The following is a 15,989-nucleotide window of genomic DNA, read 5'->3' on the forward strand; positions in this document are numbered from 1 at the left end:
CAAATGGTTGCCAAATGGTTCAAAGGGCAGTACAAATAAGAGTCATGAAGACGAGGACGCTTGGGGTAGTCGGTCCCTACCTCCTAGAGGGACATTTATTATACCTTTGGGAAGGGGAAGGGGGAAGTCAGAAATTAATAACCTTCTTTAAGGTTTTGTAGATAACAATGTCAGCCTAAGGTGTGCACAGAATTTATTGTCTAGAATAAAGGGTCTAACCACCACTTATCAATTGTTAGAATCTTATAAACAAAAAGAAACTCCATACAAATTACCTAAGTTAAGAAAAATTAGAGGGTTATTTCCCTAATGGCCCCCTACTTTGTGACCAGCTTCCCGCCTGGCCCCCTACTTTACAAGAAATACCCATATGGCCCCCTTCCGTTATAACACCGTCACTCTCTCTCCTCCATCATGTTTTCTCTCTCTGCCAACTCACGCCACATCATCTGTTACGCCACCTCATCACCTTCTCCGGCATAGGTCGCCGGCCGGCTAAATTTCCGGCCGGCGACCTTCAATTTTTTATTTATTTCTTCTCACATCTCTCTCTCTCTCTCTAAACTCCGGCGAAGGGGGTTTCCCTTCGCCGGATCTGTTCGTGAGGATTATTAGCACCAATTGCAGAGAATAATAAACCCAAGAAGAAACAGAGCTCATTTTAGATTTCATATTCATTTTGGTGAAGATTGCCAATACCCATTGAAGAAAATATAATCTTACCTCCATTATTGTTCAAGAACATATTAGATTGCTCAAGAAATCCCCCACCAGATTGTTGTTGTAATGAAGAATCGATTCCCATTGTGTTCCTTCGATCTTCCCCGTTCCTGTGAAATAAAATCTAAAACTAGTTAGAAGATTGAATAAAGCAGAGGAAAAGAGAGAAATTTAGAGAGAGAGAGAGAGAGAGAGGTGACCTGTTTAGAAGCAAAACGTTAGATGGGTATTGAGCTTGAACAGCCATTAAAAAAATATATGAATGAAAGAAATAAAGATTGAAACCGTAAGAGAAGGAAATACCCTAAAAACCCAAAGGCGGATTCTTCAAAGATTTCTATTTTGTAGAGAGAGAAATAAATGAATATAAATCTGTTAAGTATATGGTTAACCTCTCTCTCTCTCTCTATATCTGTTAGCTATTACTATCTCTTCTGCTGTTCGTGATGAACAGACCACGTCTGTTCATCACGAACAGACCAGGTCTGTTCATCACGAACAGCTCCGGCGAAGGGAAACCCCCTTCGCCGGAGTTTAGAGAGAGAGATGTGAGAAGAAATTAAAAAAAAAAAAAATTTTAGAGAGAGAAAAAAAAAATTGAAGGTTGCCGGCCGGAAATTTGGCCGGCCGACGACCTCTGCCGGAGAAGGTGATGAGGTGGCGTAACAGATGATGTGGCGTGAGTTGGCAGAGAGAGAAAACATGATGGAGGAGAGAGAGTGACGGTGTTATAACGGAAGGAGGCCATATGAGTATTTCTTGTAAAGTAGGGGGCCAGGCGGGAAGCTGGTCACAAAGTAGGGGGCCATTAGGGAAATAACCCAAAATTATACTATAATGGTGCTACCTGAAATTGTTGATCATGAAAATTGTTTGAGATAAAGCAAAGTACTTGAAAGAATGCTAATTGGACCAATATTTTGATATTGTTTTACATTTTTAGCTGCATTTTTATATGGATGAAAGACTTAGAGAAAGTAACATTCCTTAGGGTTAATACGAACAACTTTATATAGCTAATCTTAACTAGTAGTTATGTGAAGAGGACAAATTAGGTAACCCACCAAAAGCGACCTTTAGTAATTTGAGATTTACAAAACCACGAAGGTTGGCAATAGGATGCAACATTGTTAGAATATTTAGTTTCTCTTGGATAACGTTATTTACAAAATTAAAGTTGGGCCCTGATTCAATGGTCCCAAACTTACAGGGGAAGTATGAGGTTGAGCTCACTGACCATTGATCTTGTTAGATCAATCCACGACAAAGGAAAAAAATATAGTTGTGCTCTTAAGGACAAGACAAAAATAATAAAAAAATAAGCCGTATTTCATCTCCAATTGTGTACAGGAGTTTGATTTCACCCCCAAACTGATTAGTTGGTCCCAAATTAGGGACCAAACCGACCAGTTGGTCATAAATTTAGGGCCAAAACGGAATCAACCCATTACAAAATCATAATCTTCTTTTCCGGTTATCTTTCCACTGTAGTCCCTTTCTCCATCTCCACTTACTTTCATTCTCTAAAACTTCCCTCTACAAAATTTCTAAGATACCGAAATGCCTACAACATGCAAACGATATAAGGATGATACCACCACATTACAAGATATTGAACAATTCCTACCTTAACAATGTGAAACTCTTCCTAATAATGACATTAAGGTGAAAATCTGATAAAATATTAGAAATTTTCTTTTACTGGTACTAGAATTGAGCTAAATGAAGGGATCTCAAAATGAGTTGATTTTGATTCCTATCTATTTTCTAGTACCACATGTCTAATCATGTATTAACTACGATAATTATAGAAGATTAAGACAGTGACTATGGGAGAGAAATTTTAGAGAGAGGTAGTAGGTGGAGATGGAGAGGGGGAAGATGGGGGAGAGATGAATGAAAAAATGGATGACGATTTTGTAAAGAGACAAAATATGACTTATTATTTATTGTTTTCACCTAGTCCTTAGGAGTATAAGTGTACTTATTTTTCCCTAGATTGATCTAACAAGATCAACATTCAGTGAGGTAAAACTCATACTTTCCTGTATGAGCTTGAGCTCATTGAATCAACACTCTTAGAAATCTTTAATTTTTTGTGTTTATTTTGGTCGTAAGTTGAAAATCAGAAGACATTTTAAAAAATTATTGGAAAACTTCATTACTTAGTCAAGAGAAAAATGAATTGTATTTCAAATTGTCACTAGCAGTCACCAACAACTTGAAGATTTATTCTACCAATGACACTTCGAAGATTTCTCAAAAGCCGTTCTTTTGAAGGATAAAAAACAGTCTAGTCTAAAGACTCAGATTTTGGTTGTTTTTTTATGTGTGTTTGAATCTGAATTGGCTAAATTATTACTTAGATGTTTGTTTTCTAAATCTGAGTCACTAGGTTCTAAGATTTTGACGTTTATACCCCTTTTTAAAATATTTGACAAAAAGAAAAATTAATGTTTCTTTATCTTTCTCTTGACTAAAAGAAAAGCCCAGAAACCTAGGGTTTCACTATCCCCTTTCAGGCCAGCCTCCCTTTCTGTTTCTCTAGGTGATGGAAGTCTCACGTCGAATCTCTCTCTTTAATCGAAGTTAAAGCTCTCACTAGATCTTCCTCTCTCTAACCGAAGTTAAAGCTCTCGGCGGATCTCTCTCTCTAACCGAAGTTAAAACTCTAGCCAAATATCTCTCTCTAACTGAAGTTAAAGCTCTCATCGGATCTTTCTCTCTCTAACGAAAGTTTAAGCTCTCGCCGGATCTTCATCTCTCTAACCGAAGCTAAAGCTCTCGTTGGATCTCTCTCTAACTAAAGCTAAATGTCTCGCTGATATCTTTCTCTAACCAAAGGTAAAGGTCTTGCTAGATCTCCCTCTCTAACAAAAGTTCTGAAAAGCTGAACCCCTGCCAGATCCGGCAAGGGTTTCGAACAATATGGGTGGACAACCCTTGCCAGATCTGACGAGGGTTCGAACAAGATGACCCTCGCCAGATCCGACGAGGGTTAACAGGTCTGATGTGTGGTGGTGTCCTTGTTGTGTATATGGTGGTTTGACTGTTTTGTGATGATGGTGTGGCCTGGTGGTGGTGGTTTTGCCGGTGGTGGTGATAGTGGTGGTTTTGCCGGTGGCTAAATTTTGAATATGAGAAATAAGATTAAATCACAGGGGAAGAAGCGTCATTTGACAAAATTTTGACATTGGACTTATGTTTAAGACGTGTTTTGAAGTCTGAAATGTGTGGTCTCTTTGTCAGCCATTTTAGACAACAACTTAATTCAGCCAAATTTTTAAATTATCTTAAATTTGAAAACAAACACTTGAAATCTGAATTGGAACCCGATGGTTGAAATTCAGATTTAGATCTGAAACAAACAACAAAATTTACGTAATTGTATATTACTCCCTATCTTCGTGTTTACCTCACCTCCACCATCACAACTTATAACCACCGACCGCCTCTTCTCTTTCTCTATTTTTATTTTTCACTTTTTCTTGTTCATTCTCTCTCATGCATGCTCTTTCTTTCTCTCTTTATTGTTCCAGCGAAGGAAACCTCTTCGTCTAAGATGAAGGGAACCTCGTAAGAAAACATCTTGAAGTCCCCTTTGTCTTAGAAGAAAGAAACACTAGCAAAGAAAACCCTTCATTCAATGGAACAATGGGAGAGAGAGTGAGAGATAAAGAAATGAAGAACAAGAGAGAATGAGGAAGAGTATTAGGGAGAATCAAAGAGAGCAAAAGAGAGAAGGAGATAGAGAGAGAAAGAGATTGAGATAAATGACGGTGGTAGTCGAAGGCGGTGGGTGGCGGTCAGAGCCTAGGAGGCGAATGATGAAGACGAGTATAGATGTCATTTGGGTTCAACCCGTAGCCCGTAAGCTTACCACCCTACCTATAATGGGACGAGTTTGCTACACCCGATTAATAAATGGGACGGTAGATGCAAAATCAAATCTTATAGGATTGCGACGAGAACGAGATTTGCCTATGAAACCCGCCCCACCTCCCGAAAGTAATATTACATACATATTTTTGGTACAGTTAAAATAACTTATAAATAGTAATATATAATAAAAATTCAAGATGCATGGTCACAAGTAGATCGGGATTAGTTGTTAGGTGCATGTGTTTTTCTTCACTAAAATATTAAGTACTTGTGTAATTACGTATAAAAATGAAGTACTCCTTTACAGTTACTTTCTAAGTAAATAACCGGGATTAGTAAATTCAGTTAATAAACCGAGTAGGTTTGGGCAGGGACGGAACTAGGAGTAGTAGTCAAGGGGGGCCGAACAAAAAAAAAAGTGAAAAATCTAAATCTACCAGTGCTCGACCCCAGGTGTCTCACGTCTGACTCAGACCTCTACCATCTCACCCACGCTACATATATGTTATGAGTATGACTCGAACTTTATTTATAGAAAAACCAGAGAGCAATCAACATTTCTAAAACAATTTACGGCAAGTCAAGGGGGGCCATGGGCCCCTTTGGCCTGCATGTAGATCCGTCCCTGAGCTTGGGGAAACACGTTTATAATCGGGCGGGCTTGGGAATTAAAATTCCACCTCGAATTATTAATCGGGGCGATCCACCCTGCTCCAATTATTAATGGAGCATAATTGCAAAAAGCAATACGTCGTAAACTCGCTTCATTTACATTCCTAAAGATTAGGGAGTAAAAAACAAACGACTTGATTTTTGGATTCAGAATAATATGTTACTCTTAGGATAAATCTAATTGATTAAAGTCTTTATTTTCTAGAAAATATTTGGGTTGTCTCAAGTCGGCTACCTTCTTCAATTCTTTCTTTTATGATTTGGCAACAACCAGTTCAAAAAAAAAAAAAAAATTTGGCAACAACCCTAACTTTACAAGTGCCCCCCCCCCCCCCCCCCCACTTCAGCGTTTTTTTTCTCTAAATGTCCCCCCGCCCCAGTTCAGCGTCTTTTTTCTCTAAATGTTTTTAATCTTAATAACATTTTCTACTAGGCTGATTATTGAATATATGTGGACTTGAAACTGATTTGCTAAATTATGAGTACAAAAAGCACTATCATTCAAAGAGGATGTATTGGCTGATTATTGAATATATGTGGACTTGAAACTGATTTGCTACTAGGATTACACATTTATCTGAATTTGGATTTATCATTTCTTTATTTGTTCATTTTCTATTGATTTTATATAATATATTTTGTGGTTCCTCTAAATTTTTAATAAGGTTATCTATGAAAAAGTCTTTGGGTGGTGCCAACCGTTTGTTTTTAACGGTCCGATTGTGTAAAAGATTTTTTCTTTGTATAAAGAAGAAGAGTTGCACTTTATTTTCTCCTCATTTTCCCCTTCCTGGGTTAAGAGCAACCTCAATGTGTGGGGCTTTGGACTTCCTATTTTGAAAGCTCTTGAATGTTAGGAGATCTTGACTTTTTCAATTCTAATGTCGGACTCCTAACAGATTCTCAATTTAAATTATGTACATGCGTGAGATTTTGATTTCAATTTTCAACTAAGAATTATTCGTTTCAAATATAAAATTTAAATTTAATATAATTTTACAGAGAAAACTTTAAAAGATAAACAAAGAAAAAATATTTAGTAAAAACTTTAAAATTTTTTTGAACAAACAACAAAGATCAAAACAAAATTGATTAGTTTTTTTTAAGTGAAAAAGAAAGTGTAGTGTGATGGATCCTCTTTTTAAGAGATCCACCCCAATATAGCCGTTGGGACCCTAACGGCTAACAGGGTTGGGAGCCAAGCCCCGAGGCTCCCCGGTTCGAGCACCCATGTATGGGGTTGGGGCTCCCAAATTCATTGAGTTTGCTCTCATCAGAAGAAGAAGATGTAGAAGTCTTGTATACTTGGAAGTCCAAATTAAGATAATCTAAATAAAATGGTACACAAAGATGAATTGTTAATGTCTCTCTCCAACTCATATTTCTCCAACCCATCCAAAATATTGGACTTTTATGCTTACCTTACATAGTGTTAATTCTTTTAAGTTAGATTTGAAATCTGATTTGATGTTTTGAATTATATACATTTCCTTTCAACAAAAACGAAGGAATTGTAGACATCTCATGAGTTTATTTGACGACAGTTTAGATTTAAGTTGCAACAGGTACGAAGTCCCGTTGACTGGGCACCCGTTTGGCTTGAAAATTAATGGTCTTAGACGGTGTATCACCATTGGATTTTGTTTTACACTATGCCTAATATAGCCCTATAGTTCTAATTGTAATAGTTTTACATGTCCTCGCCTTGTGTAACCTGGGGTGTCCTAGTCTTTCCATATCTGCGCCATTGCAACCTTAGGGCGTGTTTTCCTTGCCATGTCCGCTCCATGGGCGACCTTTGTCCAGGCATTGCTTGTCTCTGGTGTCCTTGTCTTGACATGTTCATGGCGTGTGCAACCTTGGCCCAGGGCACGCCTTGTATCAGGGTCAATGTTATATGTAAGCACCACGCCTTGCTTCGTATGATCCTACCATATGCAACCTCAGTCTACCGTATGTGATCTTGATCCACTTCATGTGCTCAATTCCTATCTATATATTTCTCTTATCCGTTGTGGGGGTGGGTAAGCTTCCAATCTTCAATCTTTGATAAGTAATTTCTAGGTTAGTAGATTCTAGGGGCACACAATGCCACAGCTTTTGTTGGGGCAATTTGTATGGCAATAATGTCTTGTCTTGTAAATCTCTAATTGTAAGTTAGAACATGAACTAAATAAGGCAGATATCAATTAAGAATTGGGAAATTTGGCCAAAACTTCCTAAAAACTTTGAGTTTTGGTTAAAAAGGATTTATCAACTTTTAATAGGCTTCAGCTCCCTATGGCATTTTTGTAAATTATCTAATATAGGGAAAAGATGAAACTGACCTTATTGCAAACCAGATTGCAAAGCTCTGCAAACTGCCAAACCAGATTGCAAGAGGTTTGCAAGACAAACTAAATTGCAAAGTTGTGCAAACTAGTTTGTGAAGCTCTGCAAAGCAGATTGCAAAGCTCTGCAAAGTCATTGCAAGGCAAACCAGATTGCAAAGCAGTGCAAACCAGTTTGCAAAGCTTCGCAAGCTAAGATTCTAAGGGCAATTTCGGCATTAGAAATGAAAGTGCTTTAAGAATTGTCCTTCAAAACTATTTCCAAACTATATATGGGGCCTAAAAAGACAAAAGGATAATTTGTCTTTTTGACCAAAGAAACTTGAAATTGCGCCTCCGACCCAATTTCCTATTAAGAATTTAAACGTTTGTAGTAAAAGAAAGGTAGAGTTGTTGTATCGATTAAGTAGTTGATAAATGGTTCCCTAGTTCAACTACAATAATTCGATAAAATAGCTAAACGATAAAAAAAAACATGATTTTTATTTGTTTTTAAGTGTGGGATATATTTGTACAAACTGTATGGCATATGTTTTCAGTAACAAATTTGGTGTGCTATTCCTTAACAAAAAAAAAAAAAAATTTTGGTGTAGTATAAAATTGACTAAAATTTAATTCTAAAATAACACATCCGGAAGTTTATCAAAAGTGACAAATGGCTTCCACAAAAATCACTATAAAAGTCATAGTAGTGGTCTAGTGGATTTGTAGGTGGTGGGTTTTCTTTGCTCAATAATAAAGAAATGGCCATAATTATAAGTCAACTGTATGACCAACTAAAATTACTTGCACAAAAATAGCTAGGCGACAGAAAACAAAAGGCAATATACATGTTTGGTTGTTTAAGTCAAAACTTAAAAAAGGAGCCATGTAACTAGAACAGTAGAAAAAGAAAGAAGAATCTATAAGAGTTGACTCAGTCTTGTCTTGAGAGAAAGTATGTTTTGGAAGATGTGTTGTTGCTATCTCCCAAAATGCCTAGCAAATGGAAGATGTATGAGCCAAGGGCCCATGGCTTGAGGTGATCTTGAAGGTGGGCATAGAAAGAGATGCCATGGCTCTAGGAGATCAAATGCTAATGAAAAGACTGAGCTTTGGGTAATTATGTATACGTAGACAAAGGGTTAATTCTGTCTTAGCTCTCAATTTGAACAACTCAATGTTTAGCTTATATAAGTGCCGGTAGTTTGATTAAGCCTGCCCACACACATTCTTTTTCTTTTCCGAGAATACCGTTTTACTTCTCCCCTCCACTTCATCCCCCCTCTAAAAAATTTGAGGTGGTCCGTAAAGATATTTCTAGAAAAAGTTGAACTCATTTTATCTTTGGAGCCAAATTATACGGTGTGACACTTATGAGAATCAAAATAGTAATTAGTCACAAATTTAGGGTCAAAACAGAATTAACCCATAGACAAAAACTTCAAACATTTGAAAAGAAAACATACAAAAACTTTCGTACAAAGACAATCAATCATCTATTATTTTACTTTATAAAGTTGTAAGTTGTGCTACGGACAAACCTGGTTATATTGTTTATTTAAAATTTAAATTCCTTAATAACTCTACAACAGAGTTTATACAAAACAATGAAAAGAAAAGAATAGAACAAAAATAATAATTGCACAAAAAGATTTCACAGAAAGCTAATACCACACAACACCCAATTTTACTCGTGAAAAACACGGGGCAATGTTTTGGAACTAAGAAAAAATTTCGGGATATGAAATTTTAGGTGGAAAATTTTGTCGAATTTTTTTTGTTTCTCCAAACACCCCACTGTCATTTCTTTTATAAACCAATAAGAGTCGTCAACAAACTGCCATTGTTGACGACCTTTAATATTTTTTCATATCTTTCTCTCTTCTTTCCTTCTCCTCTATTGTCGATCACCACCTCCGACTATATCCTATCTGTCTCTCGTTCTCCCAATCGAACTAAAACCTTGGGGTCTCAATCCGAAAAGGAGAAAGAGGAGAAAAAAATAGTGGCTGTGGTAGGAGGTAGTTATCGGAATTGGTGAAGAAATGAGAAAAAAAAAAGAATTTTGTTGTCCCAAAAAAATTGATAAAATCATTATTTACAAAGAAAAGAAATTCTATGTAGAATGAAAAATATTATAACAGAAATACACTTTTACATAAGTTTATTTTAAGGAAAACAGTGCTGACAAATGAAGCTTTACAAATTCTTTTTTTCTTTTTTCTTTTTTCTAGGCATAAAGTTTAGAATATACCTTACAATTAGTTGATTATCTCATATCTAATATAAAAATAAAATTTATAATACCTTTAAAACTTGATTTAGACTGTTACTTTTTGTGCAGCTTACCTCACGCTAGGAAGTTTTGAGCCCTAATGATTTTTAGTTTGGAATTTTGGATGTACTTCTTATAAATTAAGAAAATTATTTTGTAGTTTTATTTGTTTAAAATAAGAAAGTTGTGGCACCAACTAACACTAATGTACCAATGTAATATACTTTATATACTTTCTTTAGCCCAATAATTTATTTTTGATGACTACTAGTGAGGCTATAAGTCAAAAGGTCAATAAATAAGATTTATTTTAATTTATTTGAAACAAAATATGATTTTGACAAGTAAAATAACTAGACATTTTTTCGGTGAATATGCTACATTTTAAAATTCACTAAAGTTTTCAAATATATATTTTATTCGTAAATTATATACTTTTTTTTTCTTGTTGCGAATGTAAATTATAATCGATTCTTTTGTTTTTGAAATTTGACAATGTAAATTATATACTTCAATTGTAAATTATGTACTTTATTTGATTGGTAACAATTTATCAATTAAGAAATTGAAAATCCAATCAATAAATTAAAGTAGAAAAGTTCCAATGTCAAATCAACCGTTTATAAATAAATAAACAATTTAGTATACTTGAATAAATGAGACCACCACGGTTAAGAGATTCAATCTTTTGTGGCCATTAGTCATGTTCTTCCCCAACAAGGTTTACTGAATTATTAGTAAATAATCGTAAAATTTTCGAGGGTGATAGTAACCTACTAGATCTATCTTTTATAAACTGTTTAAGTATAATCTATGGGTGAGCAACGGTCGACATAACTGATTAGAGCGAATTTGATTGGTTCGACTTTGGTCGATGATTTAGTCAAATCGCCACTCATTGATTTGACTTCGGCACTGACAATTGCTTACGTCTAGTATAACCTATACTTTTAGGAAAATAAGATGCATCAGGATACTTGTGTTGCATTATTAGGTAGTCTCTTTGGAAAGATAAAGCCAAGTAAACAAATTAATGTAACCTTAAAACACAAGTATATTTTTATATGGAGAATAGAACTATTTGTTGTAACCTAATAAGAAAGAAACATCTAAAGTGAAAACATAAAAGAATTTATAACTTATCTTATAAGCATTGAGTTTGTGGTAGGTTTAGCTACCCAACTAATTGTTTCATTTCTAAGCATGTCTCCAAATGCAAATGAAAACATCAATACAATTACATCTAGACACGATGAATCTTTTTCTCGTTTGGTTGTTTTAATAAAAAATAATTATCTTTCTTCTATCATTTATAAGGCCTTTCGTTTCTTCACTAATGGTTACTTAATAATTTGAGAGTCGTCAGGTAATACAAGAGTTGTAGTATCTGACGAGTATCAGACATCAGTGCACGGACCTCAGAATGGCACCACCCTGAATCCAATAATGTGAGCGGACTCTTCTTAGTCACCACATACTCGTGGCACATTGTCCGTCTGGACTTGGGATTAAACTTATAGATAAGTTAGTACAGTAGACATTTGTTCGTTGCCTAAGAACTATAAACTTCGAATACACAGTGCACGTAGGATGTCTTAGAACAATCACTCCTTGGGTACATGTCTGACATATCAAATAGTCCAGTTGAAATTCCATAGACCCCTCTGCATTTAGAATGGGGGCGCCTATAGTATTTTGCCCAACCCATAGTTGAGTCTCATACCATGCGTAAGTGCGCTAGCTTCACTCCCTTGCAAAACGACTGGCGTAACAAGGGTTCCCCAACCGCTATACACTTCACAGGTACACAATGCACAACGATATATGGTAAATCACAACATACTCACACTATTTTACTTGTACTTTTCGATTTTTCAATCACGACGCTGAATATGTTAACATGTGAATGGACATTTTTAAGAACATAAACCAGGAAGCTAATATGGCACTACACAAAAGATCATTAAAAAAACTACCTAAACTTCATATAATACATCAAACTAACAACTAACCGACGATTGACGAACAACTAACCGACAAACTTCTCTTAGAATGTAGATGTATTACGAACCTCAGAGTTGGCATTTTTTTCAGCTTTCAACTTGGACTCATCAAGATAATTCTGATAAAGATAAGTACAAAAGCCCCAAATTGCCATTAACATAGAAATCACCTTCACTCCATCCATCTTATCATGGAAGGTTATAACGGCAACGATGGGAACAACAGCCAATGCCACGGTACTAATAGCATTAGAGAAGAGCGAAGATACGACAAAAATCAACCCAACAACACCAACAGAACAAATCTGCCAAGAAATTGCAGTCCAAATTAAAGTCATCAAGTAAGAAACTTTACCCTTTTGATACCCATTCATCTCGGCGCTCAATGTACTCCATTCTCCGCTAGCAAAAAGACCTATAATGCAAGCAATTGTTGCAACAAGCGAAGTGTATATTTGCATATCCAAGACCACCGAGAATGTCTCTCTTTTAATAATCTTCTGAAAAGAAAACTGCATGAGAGAGAGTAATAGAGAGTATAAAGCCGATGCACCGAGAGTGGAAATGAATCCAAGAATGTATTTTCCTTTAGATGCTCCAGTGGGTTCCGAGGATTCGGAGCCAACTGCCAAGAGAGAGGCAGATAAGCTAAGGATGACTACAGAGTTAAGAATTAGAACGGTAAATTTTTGTCTATTTATGAGGTAAGAGAAAATTGCGTTGAAGATCAACTGACTTGCACAAAGAAGAGAATAGGTAGAGACAGGAAGGTATAAGAGTCCAACTGAATACATCATGTTATTACAAGCTATTATTATACCGAGGGAAATGTAGATTAAAGAAAGAATGCCGACCGAAGGTTTTTTAAAGGTGGGCGAAGAAGGATTGGGCGGAGAATCAGGGGAAGAACGGAAGAGGAATAATGGGATGTAAAGAATTGGAAAAGCTACGGTTTGAACGAGTGTTGCCATCCATTTGCTATTCCCACCTTTGTCGTAGTAAAGTCTACCTAAAAGAGTAGAAACAGTTTGGCCAACAAGAAGAAAGGCAATGTTGAGTGCTACTATGAACCACCATTTCCAACGTTTCAATTCAAGGTAAGGTGCTTTGTCAATGATTCTTGTATCTTTGGGTGACATCGATTCTTGAAGCAGTAAGAACAAACAAGACAAGGTTAGTTTTTTTTACACAATTCAATACTATAAAGTTAAACAGAAACGAAAAATGAAATGGGATTGCGTTAGAATCAAAATATGAATCTTAAAAAACAATTATAGCAAAATCAATCAACTATAGTACATAACTAAGTATGTTCTCTAGCATTATTCTTTTCTTAACTAATACCATAAGGTACATAAACAAATTGGAGAATTTGATTGAAACCCTAAAATTTGCAGATCCTAGGGTAGACACTCCAATATTCATGAACTGTCTCTAAATGAAGTTCAAAACTGTGACATTCAAGAACTTGTTTTTCAAGAGTTTGACTCCCATGGTAATTTCATAAACAAAAAACACCTATTGACTTGGACTAAAGTTCAAAGTTGAGACTTGAGAGATTAAAAAACTAGTAAGTCTGATAATTTGGGGAGAAACCCATGTCTCTAAACATCTAAAGAGTGTTCTAAATAACAGTTGATAAACATGGGTTTTCTTCAAAACTTTTAAAGATGGAAACTTGTGCAACTGGCTTATGGGGTGCAATTAAAACCCCAGATTTTTAGTTCAATGGGTACCCATGAATGAATATGAAAAAAGAAATAGTTATCTTTGTTCTCTGGGTAATTTATAAAGAAAGAACATGGTATAAAGAATCTTCATTCCAACTGTGACAGAAAAAAAATGATTAAAAGGGAGAGAGAGAGAGAGAGAGATTACCTATCATTTTTTAGTTGCAGAAATGGAAGGAAGAACTTCACCCAAACAAAAAGTTGGAATTGGAAAGAGAGAAAAGGGGAAGAGAAATTGGAAGGACGTGAGAAGAAAGATCAACAAGGTTTAGATTCAGCAGATGTTCTCCCCGTGATATTCTCCTATTTATTTGGTTTTGTTTGTTTGTTTGTTTTTCTTTTTTTGAGAAATATTAGGGTGCAATTCCTGTAAATAGTCATCACTTTATTCTTATACATTGGTTTAATCCCTTCTCACTTTTTTTCTTTGTCGAAGAAAACACAGACCAACAAAAACAAAGAACTAGTTACAAAGGAATTAGACCAACAAAAACAAAGAACTAGTTACAAATGAATTAGGAAAAGTGTTCCATGCCCGAGGCTACGAGCTCATTTAGCAAGTTTGTCGCTTTCAATGTGTTGGCATTTGATGTGTTGTTCTAGTGTCCATGTGATGTTGTGTAAAATTGCTTTACATTCACGTTCTTCTGAATTGCTGCCTCTACTTGAGCCTCGGTTCCCACGTGCCCACATCAAATACAGAGCATATATCTTTCAAAATAAAATAAAATACAAAGCATACGTTGTGTCTTAATCTAATATAACATCTATATGTATGTCCGTCATTTTTGAGGTTTGTTAGGTTAAACTACTACCTTCTGTTATATGGTTATGGTTGCCCATATACTAATAGTTTTTGATGCGTTTTCCCGGAAGCGTGAGTACGGAGTGGATGTAAAATCGTAACAGGTAACTAGGAAGATCCGGATCACCACACTATGATAAAGTTGCCACCATAAAGTGATAAAGAAAACGGTTGAGCTAACACCACACATGGATAAAGTTGCCACCACCAGATGATAAAGACGCTCGAAATCCACCACTAATGGCTCTTCCAAAACCAGAGGATAAAGGAGTTGATCTAAACAGATCCAAAGTCGCAAAGACTCTATAATTTCTAATTCAATATTCTCTCTGATTTTTCCATCATAATAAGCCTCATTATATAGAGGAAAATACATTAAATGGGGAAATAAAAGCTAGTCTAAATGCATAGAAACTAGATACATTGGAAACAACTTAGTTTAAATGCATGAATATAGAAAGACTAGACTAAACTTAATGCTGATTAATAAAACGAAAATGACTCTTCAAGTCTTCGAGAATCCTCTTTAAAGACAATAATTATCCATTTGATTGGTCCAACTTCAGTAAAACAACGCTCGGACCCCAGGTAGGAATATCGTCGTATCCGAGCGCTGCTTGTTCCAGACCTGTTTCATGATCCAGAGTTGTTTGGGTCAGCTCGGGTTGATCTAGCTCCGATTCTCTCGCATCAGACTCTCCGGGTTGGAAAGGATTTGTCCTCAAATCTGATAGCTCCTCATCTTCAAAATATGGAGAAAGATCACCTACATTGAATGTAGCCGAAACACCATAGTCACCTGGAAGCTCCAGCTTGTAAGCATTATCACCAAACTTCTCAAGTATTTTAAAAGGACCCTCTGCCCTTGGCATCATTTGACTTGCGTTTGTTTGGGAACCTCTCCTTCCTTAGGTGTAACCAGACCAGATTTCCTGGCTCAAAAGACTTAGCACGTCTGTTTTTGTTGGCCTTTTTCTTGTACTTCTCATTGACTCTTTTAATTTCGGCTCGAACATTCTCGTGTAGCTTCTTCATTGTAGTTACCCTTGAAGGAGTTGAAGGAGATGTCCTTCGTGAAGGAGTTGAAGGAGATGTCCTTCGACCAAGGTGACAATGCGAACAAATTGTCGGATAGAACAATTGATGTGGAAGATCATCAAGTCCGATTGATTTAGGGATCGTAGAGTTGTAGCTAGAGACCAACTACGATCGTCGAATTACGAAGTAATTCGCGGCTAACTTCGATCGGATCCTACAACGGGTTACACATAAGAGTGACAAATTGATCTAGGATATGACTAGTGGGAGTGAGATATAATCATGGGAATGTCCCATAAACATATCTCATAGGCCTAAAAAGGAATTAGGCAAAGATAGTACAAAAAGGCCAAAAACAGGGTTTTTGGGCCTAGACCGGTTCGGGTACTTCTAGGACTCGGATTGGGCTGAATTTTGGAGGGTTAGTTGCTGATATAATAAACATTATATCTGACAATTTTCGTGGTGTTTGGGCACCTCCTCCTTAGGGAATTGAGAAAATACCAATAGTTGCTATTTTCGACTATTTCCCTAAATCTTATTCTAAAGGGT

The 15,989-nt window shown here is 36.1% G+C and overlaps 1 protein-coding gene across 1 annotated transcript; it reads right to left on the reverse strand.

Moving 5' to 3' along the window:
* Nucleotides 1-11,712: 11,712 nt before the first annotated feature.
* On the reverse strand, nucleotides 11,713-14,120 carry LOC147544499 (putative purine permease 11). The gene is made up of 2 exons (XM_086673824.1): nucleotides 13,743-14,120; nucleotides 11,713-13,008 (listed from the first exon to the last, which is right to left on the reverse strand). Exons 1-2 carry the CDS (start codon nucleotides 13,747-13,749, stop codon nucleotides 11,909-11,911), a joined length of 1,107 nt encoding a protein of 368 aa, XP_086529950.1. The 5' UTR covers nucleotides 13,750-14,120; the 3' UTR covers nucleotides 11,713-11,908.
* Between the last annotated feature and the right edge of the window lie 1,869 nt (nucleotides 14,121-15,989).

The sequence above is a fragment of the Eschscholzia californica genome, unplaced genomic scaffold, assembly GCF_041429995.1.
Source record: "Eschscholzia californica isolate CP2 unplaced genomic scaffold, dmEscCali1.0.p SCAF_4, whole genome shotgun sequence".
In the NCBI taxonomy this organism is placed as follows: Eukaryota; Viridiplantae; Streptophyta; class Magnoliopsida; order Ranunculales; family Papaveraceae; genus Eschscholzia; species Eschscholzia californica.